The sequence below is a fragment of the Xenopus tropicalis genome, chromosome 5 (genome assembly GCF_000004195.4).
Source record: "Xenopus tropicalis strain Nigerian chromosome 5, UCB_Xtro_10.0, whole genome shotgun sequence".
Taxonomy (NCBI): domain Eukaryota; kingdom Metazoa; phylum Chordata; class Amphibia; order Anura; family Pipidae; genus Xenopus; species Xenopus tropicalis.
Genome location: NC_030681.2, coordinates 66,485,656 through 66,502,166, shown reverse-complemented (window position 1 = coordinate 66,502,166; position 16,511 = coordinate 66,485,656). Strand labels below are relative to the sequence as shown.

At 37.7% G+C, this 16,511-nt stretch overlaps 1 protein-coding gene across 2 annotated transcripts in view; it reads right to left on the bottom strand.

Annotated features, from left to right (window-relative positions):
- nkain2 (Sodium/potassium transporting ATPase interacting 2) overlaps positions 1–16,511 on the bottom strand; it is a 468,016-nt gene that overhangs the window by 288,542 nt on the left and 162,963 nt on the right. For both annotated transcript variants that reach the window (XR_004222782.1, XM_031902662.1), the window contains exon 2: positions 8,930–9,067. Coding sequence is in view for 1 of the 2 variants with exons in the window: in XM_031902662.1 (XP_031758522.1) it covers positions 8,930–9,067 (138 nt within the window). In the remaining variant the exon portion in view is untranslated. The remainder of the gene's footprint in view (positions 1–8,929; positions 9,068–16,511) is intronic.

Sequence of the window (16,511 nt, the reverse complement as noted above, 5' to 3'; positions counted from 1 at the left end):
TTTACCAATTCAAGATATTTTATATTTCGCCAATTCCTTTAACAAATTTTGCTGTGTTTTCTAAAGAATGGATAGTTACCTTTAAATGGATGTAGCATTTTTAAATAAGGTGTTATTCAAAGAAACTGACAATTACATTTTCTAATTAAATGATTTTAAATACAGACAACATTTTGTTTTTTAGGTCCTGCGTCCTGCATAGTTTTTTTTTGGGTTTTTTTTTTACTTTAAATCATACTAGAACCAGTGCTTTCCAACTGGCGGCCCGCCTCTGTGAGGCCCCCCAACTGTCTGGCTGCTTTGATGGCTTCCCTTTGTGTAAGCTTTAAATAGTATCAGTAATGTTTACAGGGTAACCCTTTTGAAATAAAAAATAACAAAAGTGGTATAAAGGTGATACCTTTATTGGCTAACTAAGATAATCATAGCAAGCTTTCAGAACATTTTAGTTCCTTTTTCAAGCTGATTAATAGTATCAGTACTGAGATTAACTGGCCCCCTGCATGGTTCTCACCTCAGATTCAGGCTGTAATCCCCCTGTATTGTTTAAATATGTAATCGCCTGTGATTTTCACACCTTTTAGTTTCTGCATTGTTCACCCCCTGCAGTGTTCACACCTCAGGCTCAGGCTGTAATCACCCCCATTGTTCACCTGTTCCCACCTCAGACATTGTATGTAGTGCCTGGATAGGCACAGGATAGACAGAGTATGGCACACACAGACAGCTAAGGGTAGACAGAGTATGGCACACACAGACAGCTAAGGGCAGGCAGAGTATGGCACACACAGGCAGCATAGGGCAGGCAGAGTATGGCACACACAGGTAGGGCAGGCAGAGTATGGCACACACAGTCAGCATAGGGCAGGCAGAGTATGGCACACACAGGCAGCATAGGTCAGGCAGAGTATGGCACACACAGGCAGCATAGGGCAGGCAGAGTATGGCACACAAAGGCAGCATAGGGCATGCCGAGTATGGCACACACAGGCAGCATAGGGCAGGCAGAGTATGGCACACACAGGCAGCTAAGGGCAGGCAGAGTATGGCACACACAGGCAGCATAGGGCAGGCCGAGTATGGCACACACAGGCAGCATAAGGGAGGCAGAGTGCTGCCTGTGTGTGCCATACTCTGCCTGCCCTATGCTGCCTGTGAGAGGTGAGCCTGGTAGGAGTTTGTTAGTAGTTGGAAACAGCCATTAAATGGTCCCTAAGGTGTGTCATTATGTTGCTGGTGGTTGCTGTGCTATCCACAGGGGAGGAGGAGGCATATGGATTTAAGGGTGTGTCTTAATATGACATAATATAATTCTTTCATATATGAATAACTGTTGATATCCCCGCAGTGAGGACCAAGCATTTGGGTTTTTGCTACTCTACCACCATTGTGGATTAAAGTGGGTGTGGTTCAAAAAAGGGGATGGGCCAAAACTGGCTTCGATTAATGGCCCTCCACCATGTATGCTAGACAAATTCCGGCACTCAGCACCGCAGAAGTTGGACAGCACTGTACTAGACTGTTATGGGCCTTGCTATATCTCAACTTAAATGGGAGCATTTAGGTGTCTCCCTAGGAATGAAAGTTTAAATAAAAAATCAAAATATTTTTAATTTGAAATGGCTTATTTTAATGTAATTGCTGTTAAAAATGTACCACATTTGAGTCTTAGTGTGGTATATACGTACGTATATATGTACGTATTTACTTCTGGGCTCATAAGTAGGTCTTCAACAGGATGTACTATGCAAATAAACAATCTTTTTGTCTTACAGGGCACAGGTATTTATTTGGGAATTGGGGGGTTGCGCGCGAATTTCAGGCGTGGGCGTGCGCTTTATTTTCGCCTTAGTGTGTACGTCACGTTTCTCCGCACCTCTACGTGCATTTAGTCACGGCTTCTTGTGTGTGGCGTGCCAATTTGTGCCTTTTAGTGTGCTGGAGGATGCTGGGGAGTGGAGCTAGAGGATGCTGAGGGGGGGGGAGCTGGAGGATGCTGGGGAGTGGAACTGGAGGATGCTGGGGAGGGGAGCTGGAGGATGCTGGGGAGGGGGAGTTGAAGGATGCTGGGGGGAGCTGGAGGAAGAAGTGGGGGAGCAGGAAGCAGGGGGGGAGTGGGCCCTAGTATGAGGACACTGGGGGAGGACCAGCAATGTTTTAGGGGGCCCTGGACTGGCGCCAATGCAAAATTTAACCCCTGGCTACCAAAGTTTTAGGGGGGCCCTGGCTACCATGTTTTAGGGGGCCCTGGCTACCAATGTCTGTGTGTCCTTTGTACTGATGGCAGGAGTCACTGGGGGAGGGGACATTGGTGGGCAGGGCATGGGAGGAGGGGGGGCCCAGAAAATGTTTTGAGTGGCCCTGTGATTTCTGATAGTGGTCCTGGCCATGGGTAGGAAGCCTGTAGTTGTCGCTGCTGCTGCTGCCTCTATATAAGAATTGTTACCCTTACTGGGAATTAATTGGCATTAGTAATGGTGAACATGATACTTAGAGATGTAGCGAACTGTTCGCCGGCGAACTAATTCGCGCGAACATCGGGTGTTCGCAAGTCCGCAAATTCGCGAACTTTTGGCGATGTTCGCCATTTTGGGTTTGCCGCGGTTTTTTTTGGCGTTTTTTTTTTGGCGTTATTTTTTGGCGTTTTTTTTTTTGGCGTTATTTTTTGGCGTTATTTTTTGGTGTTTTTTTTACAAAGTATTTTTCAGAGAAATTTTTGCTTGATCCCCCTCCTGCATGCCACTGTCCAGGTCGTGGCACCCTTTAAACAACTTTAAAATCAGTTTTCTGGCCAGAAATGGCTTTTCTAGGTTTTAAAGTTCGCCTTCCCATTGAAGTCTATGGGGTTCGCAAAGTTTGCGAATATTCGCGAGTTTTGCCGAAAGTCCGCGAACGGGTCCGCGAACATTTTTGGCGATGTTCGCTACATCCCTAATGATACTTATATTTTTATCAATTTTTGAAAAAGCTAATTAAATGGCAATAATGGCAAAAAAGTGGCAGGTGGGATTTGGTTATTCAATGCCTGCCCAAATGATACCTGGAATGACATTAGCATACATTTATCATTGTGTTTGTCTTTGTAATATATATTACAGTCAGAACTACTCAGTCCTGTCGGCATTGTTCCTGTGCTGATAATTACCATGACCCATGCATACACTTACACTTGCTCACCTTACTTACCAATAAAAACTGTGTGATGATATCATTGTTGGAAATGATAATGGCCACAGCTTTATTTATAAATACAAACAGTGCAAGAAATTGAATACAAACTTAAAACATGTTTAAATATAACAATACATCAATGTAACAAGTGCAAACATTACCGAACCTAAAATACTGACCCCGAGCCCCTTGCCAGTCGGCCCTTCCACAACCACCTTGAGCCATGCTATCCTCCAGCCGCCAAATCCCTAGCTCAGAGGATAACCGCCACCACTCCGGGACCTAACTGGTCCCCTTTCCCAATTATCCATGTTCAGTACCCACCCAGCACTTTTTAACGCCTTTCTTATTCCATCTGCCAATGGTCACCCACCAAAACAAAGCTTCTCATTGCCTGCTTATGAGCAACACCACCAGTAATGTTTCACTCTACTTTTTACAAAGCATGATAAATATACCCGTAATAGTGTCTGTGGCTACTACTAGTATAGTATTACTAGTATTTCAATTCAATTCAATATGTCTTCTACAACTCATCAATCAATAAAAAGGTGGCAGTAACACATCAAACATCTCTCTTTTTCATTTTATTTCATAAAGTATAGCATAATAAAAAAATTTAAATCAATTTCAGTTACAGTTAGACACATACATTCTTATTCTTTTGCCAACTAAAAATTGTTTACCATATATTACAATAATTAAACAAGCTGTAGGCAAAGGCTTGCTATCTGTAATACCCTAGCCCTGCTCTACATATGTTTCCAGTGTTTTCTGTAGCTTTAGTAAATGTTTTACTATCTACACAATAGGATTCAATAGGATTCGGTTCGGGATTCGGCAGAATCCTTCAGGGTGGATTCGGGGGTTCGGCAGAATCCAAAAAAGTTGATTCGGTGCATCTCTACTAAAAATCTACCATATTTCTAGAGTAAATACAGCCTATAAAACACACACTACTATTATTCATATAAGCCAGATCTGGATACTGCAAAAGTTTAAAGCAATATATTCAAAACTGTACTGCATGCAAAAAAACATATGTGAACAAGCTAGTAAGACACACCAAGGACAATTTAGGAAAAACAGTCTTGTGCTATTCTTTGTACAAGGTGTTCCTACAAATGCCAGATGTAAAGGATTTCCATAGAGGCTAATAAAAAAAAGCTTCCTACTAAATATAACCAGAACAAAGCCAGTGCCTCAAGCTAACAAACAGCTGTGTAATCTACAATATTGCCTAAACCCAAAATGCATCAGGGGTTTGTTTGGAAATTGGAAAAGGCCTTTAAAAAATCACAGAGCAGGGAACAATCATTACTTATAGTTTCAATGGCACATAAGATATTAAATATTTGAATTTGTTTTTAAACAATTATCTTACTAAAATACCATTGTCCCATGTAATGTTTGCCTACTAAACAATATTAATAAACCATACTTCTGTTGTTCTGTAACGCTTTCTCATTATTCTAAGACGTCTGTTAAATAATGTAGGTCTGCGTATCTTGCTGGTACTATATCAGTAAATGATGACACAAAAACACTTGCATAAAGACCAGATAGATGCATATCAAAAAGTTCCATAGGTATCTTCATGCATCAAAGATGTTTTCAAAGTTTATTCATACTGTGGCATTTGATAGTAAAATATATCCATTGTTACCATCTGGTATTCCTGAGTAATACGGTATATTAACATGGGCAGAGCCAAGGGTTTTAGAAGGATTACTAAAATACTGTACCCTTAGCAACCATTGCTTTCCCTTACCCCTACCTTAGACTCCAAGAGACAAAGAACAAAGTCCAGTTTTTACAGTTTTTAATTCACAGTTAAGAGCATAACTATGCAAATAACATATCATTTGTGTACAAAAAACTGCGCACGTCGAAAAACTTGCCGCATTTCGCAAAATTTTCAGGACAGATTCACTCATTACTAATAGCAACTAATAAATCAAAGGTTTAATTTGCAATTTGACATCTATATACCCAAATGAACCCCTTTGAAGAATGCTTTCCAAATATAACACCCATGCATCTTCTTAGGCTACCTTACATGCCAGCACCCAACTCCAAGGTAGTCAAGAAGGCAAATGAAGCCAATTGTCATCACTTCACAGTGAGTCTGTATCAATAAGTGAGTCTGTATCAATACCAGTCAGCCAAGTAACTGAAACATAGGCCCCAAAGGCAAGCATTCCATTGCCACTTGTGACAGTTTTGGAGGACCCATAAATCACCTCCCACTAACTAAAAACCTTCTATAACCCCATTCTTGTCTTAGCCTAAACTGTCTCCGCCTTGTATGCACAATTACTTGTCCATAGTCCCTATTTTTGCTCAAAGAAAGTGTTTTTATATTACTTTAAGGCTGGTGGCACATGGGGAGATTGGTTGCCCATGATAAATCTTTGCTACTGCGGGCAACTAATCCACCAAAATTCCTTCCCACCGGCAAGAATGTGAATCTTTGGTGGGATGGCATACGCATTGCTTTGATTTTCCAAAAGTCACCCGAAGTTTCCTCATGAGGTAACTTCAAGCAACTTCGGAAAACCGAAGCAACCCATATGCCAGTGGGAACACATTTTAGAGAGATTAGTTGCCCGTGCTAGCAAAGACTGTGCGACCAGCCTAAACATGCAGAATAGTTTTAGCTATGCTTCTGAAAAATGCTTTTGTCTAAAGCACTATAACTGCCTTATATATATTTGGCTATGTAAAATAGTTCAGCCTTATCATTGTGAAGTTACTATGCATTACTATGCATAAGAAAAACCCATCTTGCTGGTAGATTCTTAATCATAGGAATTAATACTAAATTTAGGGGCAGTCTGGCTAACTATGTAGACATATTCCACATGGATCTGTATTTAGGAGCTGCGGCAGGTAGTCAGGGTGGAAGACACTGTAAATAAGCATTATAACTGCAGGACTAGAATTTATGCTAATAAGATACAGGTGTTTGGCATTTAGATGTGTGGCTTTATTCCTAATAAGTCTCTGTATGAAGTTCAGATATTTTATAGTCTCTTCTGCACTGCTATTTGAAAGCTAATACCTGAATGGCTAAAATGGGTTACTGGACCTCGAAAATGTATTCTAAATATTTCCTTGTTTTAAAATCAGTAGTGTATCATATTGGCTTTTCTGCATATTCTCCAGGAGTGGGTTTCCCCTTAGTACTCTTGTTTCCTCCCACACTCCAAAAAATACAGATTAGTGGGATTGTCGTAAGGGGACAGTTTCAATGGATAATAATAGCTGTTGTCCAGGACTACATCAAAATGTTTTATTTACAACATTACTTTGTTGCAGTAACCACAAATTTCTATTAGGTGTCCATTGTAAGAGATTATCATGCACAAGTCAATACTTTTTCATGTTTTTTTCAAATGGGCTGAATAATTAATTGATGGTAGTTGATAATGTGTTTTTCCATTTCAGACCTAGTGAAAAAATCTGACCTGTGGACAAAACACCATTTGTTGTCAAAGTTAAGCAGAAAAAAAAAACACTCAACCTTTCATAAATCTGCACAGTCAATAGTTTGCATATGTTGAGCATATTTAATTAGCTCTCTTGGGAGTTAAGGCAATCAACCTGGCATATTTAGCTTCTGTTCAAGCTTACCATACTCCTTATGTGTATTTTGTGCATGATATCATGCCATGCATTTTTTGTGCCCAACACAAGCACACAGCTTATAGGAAACGTTGCTCATCTGTATTTCTCTACATAAGATCAAATCTGGGAAGCATATGTTATTTGATTTCTTCCTTTGTTTGCCCCTTTTTCCCCCTTATTCCTTTAAACAATTTTAAGCCAATGCCTCCACTGTCACTCCTAGACTATAATATCACATGTTAACCATGTAGTGAATTGTTTTAACTTGATGGAGAGATGTTTTCGTAAAACACATCAAAACGATTTCAGAAGAGACAGTTGCCATGAGGTGATCTTTGCTCACAACATGACTTGATGCCACAGGCTTTATGTTAGGTCCTATTTATTTTACATAGGCTGAAGCTGGACCTGGCCAATTCAAGTGCATCTATGAAACAATAAGGAAATTGACTTAGAGATTTTAAATGTTTTATTTTTCTATTTTGTTTTTAAGGCAAAAGTAAGATTTAGTAGCAGCTTTGAACAATTTATTCCTTTTTCACATTTTATCATGACATTATAGGCTCAAATACTTAACTAGGGTGAACTAGGGCTTCAGAATACATTTTGGCCAGAAACAACATTTTTAAAACATGTCTTTAAAAATGATCTTGAAGTTCACCAGCTTTCTGATTTTGGCCAGCCTGAAGCCTGTTTTGTTCTTTTTGTTGTTATATTAAGCTACATTTTTTGAAGGGAACAAAGAATAAAAAAAGGAGGTTAACTTCAGATTATAATGATGATGATGATAATGATGCAGTAACAGTAGTAATTCCCAAATAGCTCAATTTGTAATGAAATATGCACACATTTAGTGATGTTGCCAGTTACGCTTCTCTGTATAACAGCCAGAATATATATATATAGCACCCAAATGGCTTGCTAATGTTCTGAACATGCAAGCAGTGTTTGACAAAAATAAATACCATCTACATCTATAAAAATGATGGCCAAAAGAGATGGCAAATAACAGTGAATTATTTTAGAAGTTAATGGGATATTGGTTTCGTTTTACATTAGCCACTCAATGTTGTACAATTCTTTTGCATCAGACTCCTAAAAGTAAATTTCATTTACTATGCTCCTGTCAATTGAAATATAAACTGTACTAGCAAGTTAGCATTACAAATTTTAGTTGAAATTTGTATATACATCTACAATATCCTGTATATAGTACAATGTAAAATAATAGGGCTCATTTACAGTTAGGAAGGGCAGTATAGGTGCTATGCCCACTGGAACCAGATTTGAATTTTCCCCCATATGCTGAATAAGCACAACTTCATGCTCTAGTACATTTATCTGTGGCATTAGTAAATTAGTAACAGGCAAGTCTTCAAAACAGGAAAGTCTTCTATCAGTATTCAGGGTTTCTACCATGCAGTCTCAAGAATGCCATATAAATATGGCATTACTTAACATCAACAAATATCCACTTTTCAGTAATGGCAAAATGTAAATTGTGTTTAAAAGACAAAATAGCATCCAAAACAAATACAGAAAACCAGAAAATGCCAACAGAACTTAACAAAAGCATCAAATTAAAAAAGTTACTGAGATAGAATATGCAAAGTTGATGTTCAGTTCTAGCACCTCCTAGCTGGTCTGACGCCAGCTTGATCCCTGTGAAGGGGTAGTAAGCCTTTTAATTATTTTAGGAACATCAGTTTTTATGGTCCATTTTATTTTACAAATTAGGCAGTGGTTTGAATAAGAGAGTAAAATATGAATAGCAGAGGGCCTGAATGAGGAGAAGAGAAATCATCAAAAAAAGCTATAATAAAAAAGCAGACTCAGGGAGCAATAGTTTTTTGGCTGTCAAAGTAAGCAACTATTATTTAAAAGCAAATAATTAGAAAATGATAAAAAATAAAAAATGAGGACCAGATACATGTTGCTAGGAATAGAATGTTCTATAAAATAATAATTGTTAATATACTACCTCTTTAAAATAAGGGATATATAAAATAAATATGCTGCATGACAGTTTATTAGTCATGCACACTGCAGACGTATTTGTTTTCTGCATAAACCAGGTTGGCTTTAACTAAATAGAATGCTTTAATGTAATAGAAAATTGTGTACTTACAGCTGTTATGTACCGGGTTCTACACTGGATAGTTCCAAATATTCCAAAGATGACAACAATAATGTGAATAAAATTTACCAAGATTGGTGCCCACTGGTAACCAAGAAAGTCAAAAATCTGTCTCTCCAAGATACATGCCTAGCAAAAAAAACAAAAACAAAAGGACATTTGAAAAATGAAGTATGAAAACAAGATATATATTAAATATAGATAATAGGTAAATAAAACTTTCTTTTTTTCTCACAGACAAAAGACCAGTATATTTTGATAAAATCAATAACCCAGGAAGTTAATGCCCAACACACAATGGTTAGGTTGCAACAAACACAGTGTATCAGTCCTTTGGAGTTGTTATTAATTTTGTAAAAGCCAGTACTAAGGCAGCAGAACCATTCCTAGCTGTCATTGTTGCTATGACTTTTTTAAAACTACGGGATATAGTAGGTTTCAGCACACAATGGTGTTGAGACCAAGTTAACAACAAAAAGAGATTGCCCTAACTAAGACTACTTTCCCTTAATGTAACATAAAAGACATAAAAAGGGCATCTGAACCCCATAAAAATAGTTGATGTAATCTTACTCAGGGTGCTTGTATATGCACTTTTGGAATTTACGTTCCTTTTATTTTCTTTTTCGTTTTTAGCAATTTCTGAAATATTTGCATTCTTAGACTGCTAATACCAGTTTTTTGGCAGAACTGAAAGTCAGCAACACCAGGGTTAACCAAATAAAGACTGTGCATAGATAGTTAGGCTCACTGACACTGCGGTCTGCTATTAGCAGTCTAAAACTGTAAAGAACTGCTAATATCTAGGAAACCACACAAATTAAATGCAAAATTGCAAAATTGTTCAGATGACAACTCTTAGTAAGTTTACGCCAATTTTTGGCAGGGGTAAAGACCCCCATTAAAGCTACAAACATGGGGTGGTGCATAATTTCACATTATGAAGATACATTTAACTGTGTATTTTATATACTGATGTTTTTAGTGCTTTACTCATGAATTATTATAACTGCTATGTTTCCCATATAACAATGGGGATTTAGTTGTGTGTCATGCACACAAAGCACTTGACCTATGATATCATCATGCTTTTTTATGGTTACAGAACTCACAATGCTTAATGGATGTGGTAATGTTTTGTATATTGGCCTTTACCTACAGGTATGTTGCCCTTTCCTGTGATTTAAATTCCTGACCTAATAATGTCAAATACCACATTTTGATGTTACAATGCCTCAGAGTCATATACATTTTGCCCATCATGGTGTCACTATTTATTAAATACAAATAAGGAAATTATGACAACACATATTAATTTCAGTATAATTTCAAATGTTGACTAAGACATTCCTAGAAAAAAATGTATATAGTTGTGATTAATCAAAGAAAAATAGTAATACGTTTACAGCGCAAAGTAAATATAACGCAACCTAAATGCCACTCTTGCACATTTTTGCAAATAAAATATTAGAATGCCCTGTGTGTAGATCAGTTATCTCTCTTTAAAAGTTCCATGTGTTCACGTGAGAAATGTATATAAAGTATACTATTTGCTATAAATCAAAGTAGTAATATGCCAAAAACCAGTGTCAACACTTTCTTACTTTGCTAAAAGTGTAATATGAAGGGCTTTAAAGAATAAGTAAACCTTTTTTTTTCTATCAGTAAAATTACTCTAAACAGCCTCCAGAATTTCCTACCTTTGTCCCAGCATTCTCTCTGACCTGGTTCCTCAGTCAGAAGGTTTTTATTTGCTTCCTTGTGCAGAGTGAAGCCCCGCCCCCATTTCCTGTTCAGGTCTCTTATTAAAAAAAAAAAAAACTGCTAATGCACAGACTGGCTCCTGCTGCCTCCAGGCATGCCCAGAAGGCTCTCCACTTCGACAACAGGTAGTCAAATTGAAGAGAGAACTGAACAGGAAGTGGGGGCGGGGCTTCACTCTGCACAAGGAAGTAAAGAAAAAGGATCACCTTCTGACTGAGGAATCAGGTCAGAGAGAATGCTGGGACAAAGGTAGGTAATTCTGGAGGCTGTTTAGAGCAATTTTACTTCCAGTAAACACAACATTTCAGTAATTGAGGTCAATTGCAATGCTTTAGGCTAAATAAGCATGTCACTCTCATTACAATTAGCACAGGCAATTAACACAATAAATTAATCCTCTTCTACATTAAAAAAAATTGTTCTAAATATTGATGTAAAGTAAATGAAAAAAAAAAACCTGTATGTTGCTCCTTATCCAAAAGCTAATTTCTGCAAAGATGAATAATAACATGGTACATCACAGACAATGCTTGATTTTTTGCAAATGATGCTTTTGTAACATCTGTCAGATGTTTGATGTTTTCTTTTATTATTTTAAACATTGCCATACCCTCTATAAGGCTATGTCCTTCCAACATTTTGAAAAGAGGAACAAATAATCATTTTTTAATGGATCAACTTTAATGAGAATGAGGTCTGCATCAAAACTTCAGGCACAAACCAAGTAGTTCTAATGGGCTAAAACAGGTCATTAGATGTTGAAACACAAGGGTGGTCAGAACAGCAGACCAATATGTGAGAATCAATTACAATCTTTTATGCAAGTCAATGAATATACCAGAAATATAAAATTTGATTAAAATTCTCTTCTACATATTCCTTTAGACATTTTGGTTTTTAAAAAAAAACTACTTAAAAGATACCTGGAAATAAATTATGTGAGACAGTATAATGAATACATTTCCTTTTCCTATGGTAACAGCCCACTTTAAAGAGATAAGCAACTGTTGTTGTGCTTACAACAACAGACTTGATAAAGGAGCCAATAAGGCCCAAAACGTTGCCTTTCCTTTGTCTAGGAAAGCTTTTAAGAAATATAAGTCAGAGGGGACAGTAGCTGCGTTTAATGAATATAAACACTATAACAAGTGTTGTAAAACAGCAATCTGGAAGGCAAAGATAGAAAATGAGGAGCGCATCGCGGCAGAGGCCAAGACTAACCCCAAAACGTTTTTTAAGTATATTAATAGTAAAAAGATGCAGGTTGAGGGTGTGGCCCCATTGAGTTATAGTAACAATATGGTTACAGCAGATACAGAAAAGGCAGATGTGCTAAACCAGTTCTTTTCTTCTGTGTATACAGTAGAGGAGCCAGAGGGCCAAGTCCCACCCAATAGCTGCACTGTTGCCTCAGCTCCAACTATGCAGTGGTTGACACAGGATATGGCACTTAAAGGGTTACACAAGATAAATGTGAACAAGGCACCTGGGCCAGATGAAATACACCCTCGGGTACTGAGAGAGCTAGGGGCAGATTTACAGTGGCCTTTGTTTCTGATATTCTCAGACTCTCTTTCATCAGGTATGGACCTAGGGATTGGAAGAAGGTGAATGTCATTCCTATATTTAAAAAGAGAGTAAGATCTCAGCCTGACAATTATAGGCCTGTAAGTTTGACATCCGTAGTGTGCAGGTTATTTGAAGGCTTGTTAAGGGATCACATACAAAATTATGTACTGGAGAATGGCATTATGAGCAGTAATCAGCATGGCTTTATGAAGGACAGGTCAATTTAATTGCTTTTTATAATGAGGTAGGTAAGAAGCTGGACAGTAGGGATGCAGTAGATTTAATCTATTTGGATTTTGCCAAAGCATTTGATACCGTTCCCCACAAACGACTGCTTTCTAAACTAAGGTCTATTGGTCTTAGTGAAGTCGTTTGCACATGGATAGAAAACTGGGTACAGGATCGGGTACAGAGGGTGGTTGTTAATGGTACATTCTCTACTTGGAGTAAGGTTCTCAGTGGGGTCCCTCAGGGTTCTGTACTGGGTCCACTTTTGTTTAACTTGTTCATAAATGACTTAGGGGAGGGTATTATAAGTAATGCATCAGTGTTTGCAGATGACACAAAACTCTGCAGACCAGTCAATTCTATCCAGGATGTGGCATTCTTGCAGCAGGATCTTGACCAACTGGCAATCTGGGCAGCTAAATGAAAGATTAGATTTAATGTGGATAAATGTAAGGTCATGCACCTGGGATGTAAAAATATGCAAGCCACTTATACCCTTAATGGGACTTCACTAGGCAAATCCATAATGGAGAAGGACCTTGGAGTCCTTGTAGATAATAAACTTGGCTGTAGGAAGCAATACCAGGCAGCAGCTGCAAGGGCAAACAAGGTTTTGAGCTGTATTAAAAGGGGTATAGATTCACGGGAGGAGGGGGTTATTCTTCCCCTTTACAGAGCACTGGTAAGGCCCCATCTAGAATATGCTGATCAGTTTTGGTCTCCAGTGCTCAAACGGGACATTATTGAGTTAGAGAGGGTCCAGAGAAGGGCAACTAAGCTGGTAAAGGGTATGGAAAGTCTCAGTTATGAAGAAAAACTGGCCAAGTTGGGTCTGTTTATACTAGAGAAAAGGCGCTTAAGAGGTGACATGATAACTATGTATAAATATATAAGGGGATCATATAATAACCTCTATAATGCTTTATTTACCAGTAGGTCCTTCCAACGGACACGAGGACACCCACTCCATTTAGAAGAAGGGAGGTTCCATTTAAATATTCTTAAAGGATTTTTTACTGTGCGAGCTGTGAAGTTGTGGAATTCCCTCCCCGAATCAGTTGTGCTGGCTGATACATTATATAGCTTTAAAGGACAATGAAAGGTTAATATAAATTAAAAGTAAGTCTAAAGGCATTCTTTTTAAGTACTTACTGCATATCTAAATTCCCAGATCCCTGCTTGCTTCTCTGAGATATGGTGCTGGCAGCCTACAGCAGTGTGAAGACTCCAGTGACATCACTGAAATATCTCTGTCCTTCCTGTAGGCTGCCAGCGGCAGCCTTCCTATTCTCTGAGCATGTGTGTAACTTGATCCTGTCTCCTGGTCTGAGCTACACATGCCCAGCAGCCAATCAGAAGCAGATCTGCCAGAGGGTGGGGGGGAGGGAATGAAACACATGTGCAGTATAAAGCAAGGAGGGAAAGGAAGGGAGAAAACCTTTTTAGAGATGGCTGCCTGTTCTAGAAAATGTAAAGTAAGTGTGACTGAGTAAATATTTGATTAGGTGAGCCAAAAGTGTGGCGTTTTTACTAAACAATAGGAGGACTATTGGGCAGTATGCTTTTTAAATTTTGACTTGCATTCTCCTTTAAGAAGGGGCTGGATGGAAGTGAGGGAATACAGGGTTATGGGAGATAGCTCTTAGTACAAGTTGATCCAGGGACTGGTCCGATTGCCATCTTGGAGTCAGGAAGGAATTGTTTCCACTCTGCGGCAAATTAGAGAGGCTTCAGATGCTAACAATAGCAGCAGTTGCTTTGTGATCATTTAACACAAAAAAGCTGCACTGGTCTCCAAAAAAATTATGTATACTTTCATCATTTAGGCAATACCAGAATGTCTCTGCCCCCTTACCCCTAGAATGGTAACAGGGAAATATAAATGAAAAATATTGCTTCAAAAAAGTTTTTCACCATTATATTACATTATAGGTAACTCCTTTATATCATTAAATTTAACCATAGCTAAATTTGTGCTATGCGTTATAGCTAGTATAATATTTTATGACTTGCTATTTCATTTCAGAGAAAGAGCACTTTGCACAACTGCCAATTGAATCCACTGCTTGAATGCTTTAAGGGATAAACTTTTGCAAACGCTGTATTACCGCTGAAGTCAGATGGGAATTAAAACATGTATCAAATGACCAGTGTGAGATTTGTAATTATATATAATAATATATACTATATATTTTGTTCTATAAAGCATTTGACCATGATGCATTTTAGGGTTCTAACATTACACAACCACTATTTGTCTGCTAGAGTAGACTATTATTTGTAAAGCCATTCCTCCAAATAGTACATTTTAACAATGAAAGGTTAAAGAATATTATAATAGACTTCTAGTCCCTTTGCTTTATAGAGAATCTGTGCACTGCGCCAGATAGAAAGCAGAGGGATCTCAGAACCCAACATTGCACAATAGAACAAGATGAAGGGCGGGTTGCATTACACTCAGAGCCCAAGGAAAATGGGGAACTGGTCCCAAAGAGCACAGACATTTTTTTCAATATGTGGAATCTGGTATGTCTGTTTAAAAAAAATGTTTATGCGCCTTTTTTACATAAACGTAACTGTATGAGTTCATGCCGAAGGTGAGTATATTTCCCCTTTAATATCAAAGCAGATACCAATGGAATACATAGTAACTATAACATGGCATAATGAACTATAGAGATCACCGGTTCTGCAGTCAAAAACTGCTGCTAACAGTTATACGACATTATAAGTAGTTTATGTCAAAACACAAAAAAATTAGAAATATAATAGTAAAAAAAAAAGTTATATAATATAAATATGTTCCCTTAAATATTTTATTAAACTTTAAACCAAAAAAAAGTCTGATTCATTCAGAGCATATTTTATGTCAATATGTAACAACTTTGAAAATATAGAGAACTGTACCATCCAAAGTAAGATAAAGATATATCTCAAAATGAATCAGTAGAAAAGGTAATTGTCCCCAAACTAGGTTACTTCCCCGGGGACCGTATGACTGAAATATAGAAAAGTAATTTCCGTTGTCATAAGATCTTCATAAGATCTTATAGCAACATGTGTGCAAAACTTGTGCTTTGTTCATATACTGTATGGTATCAGCTCAGGAAATAAAATGCAACCTAGCACATTTCCTTTCTCTAGGTTTTACACAAGTGTTATAACATAGAGTAATACCCCTGTATACCTAAATATAAGGTGCTATTGTGTTGTCTGCATTAGTAAATGACTTATATATAGTTGTATATCCTTGGCTGCAAATGTAGAATCTACCTCACCAACATAAAAGTACAACTGTTCCAGTGTTATAGATTCTTAGCCCCTTTCCTGGCAGGGTAGGGCATTTCATGAAAAGGCAATGCATTTTGCAACTCACTTTTCACTAGGCTATTGCTTGCTTCTTTTCAATAACGCTAGAGCAATATTTCTTGAGTAGAGAAGATTCCAATGTCTTTGTTTTTTAATTAAACATAAAATGTTGTAAAAGTGACATCCTGTACCAGAGCTTAAAGGGTTTTAACTCTTAAGCCAGTGCTCATATTTCAGCAATTGTGACACATGAGGTAAGAGTGAACAAAAGTACAGATAATCAGTTTATATTGAGTATATATATCAATTAACTCTATTAATCCCATTATTGTAGCCTAGAGAGAAAATTTGGGATTAAAATAGATCAGGTCACATGACCAGGAAATGTAACATAACTGGGAAGTTAAGTAGTAAAAATTTTGACATGTCCAAGGCTCCCTTCCTGATTGGAGATTTAATCTTTGCTCTAGCAACATAGGTTGCTTTGAAGTTAAAAATAAATAGAACTTGAATGCTATCTATTTTAGAAATTTTTTTGCTTTTGAAGAAGGCTTGTGGAGTTGCTATTTTTGAACTTTTGCACCAGTATTCCTAGGTATTTGAGTTTGTGTATCTATTGGAGCATAGTAAGGGGAAATGTGTTAGGATACATCTGGGTCAACAGGGAAGATATTGTATTTTTCCCAGTTAATTATGAGGTCTG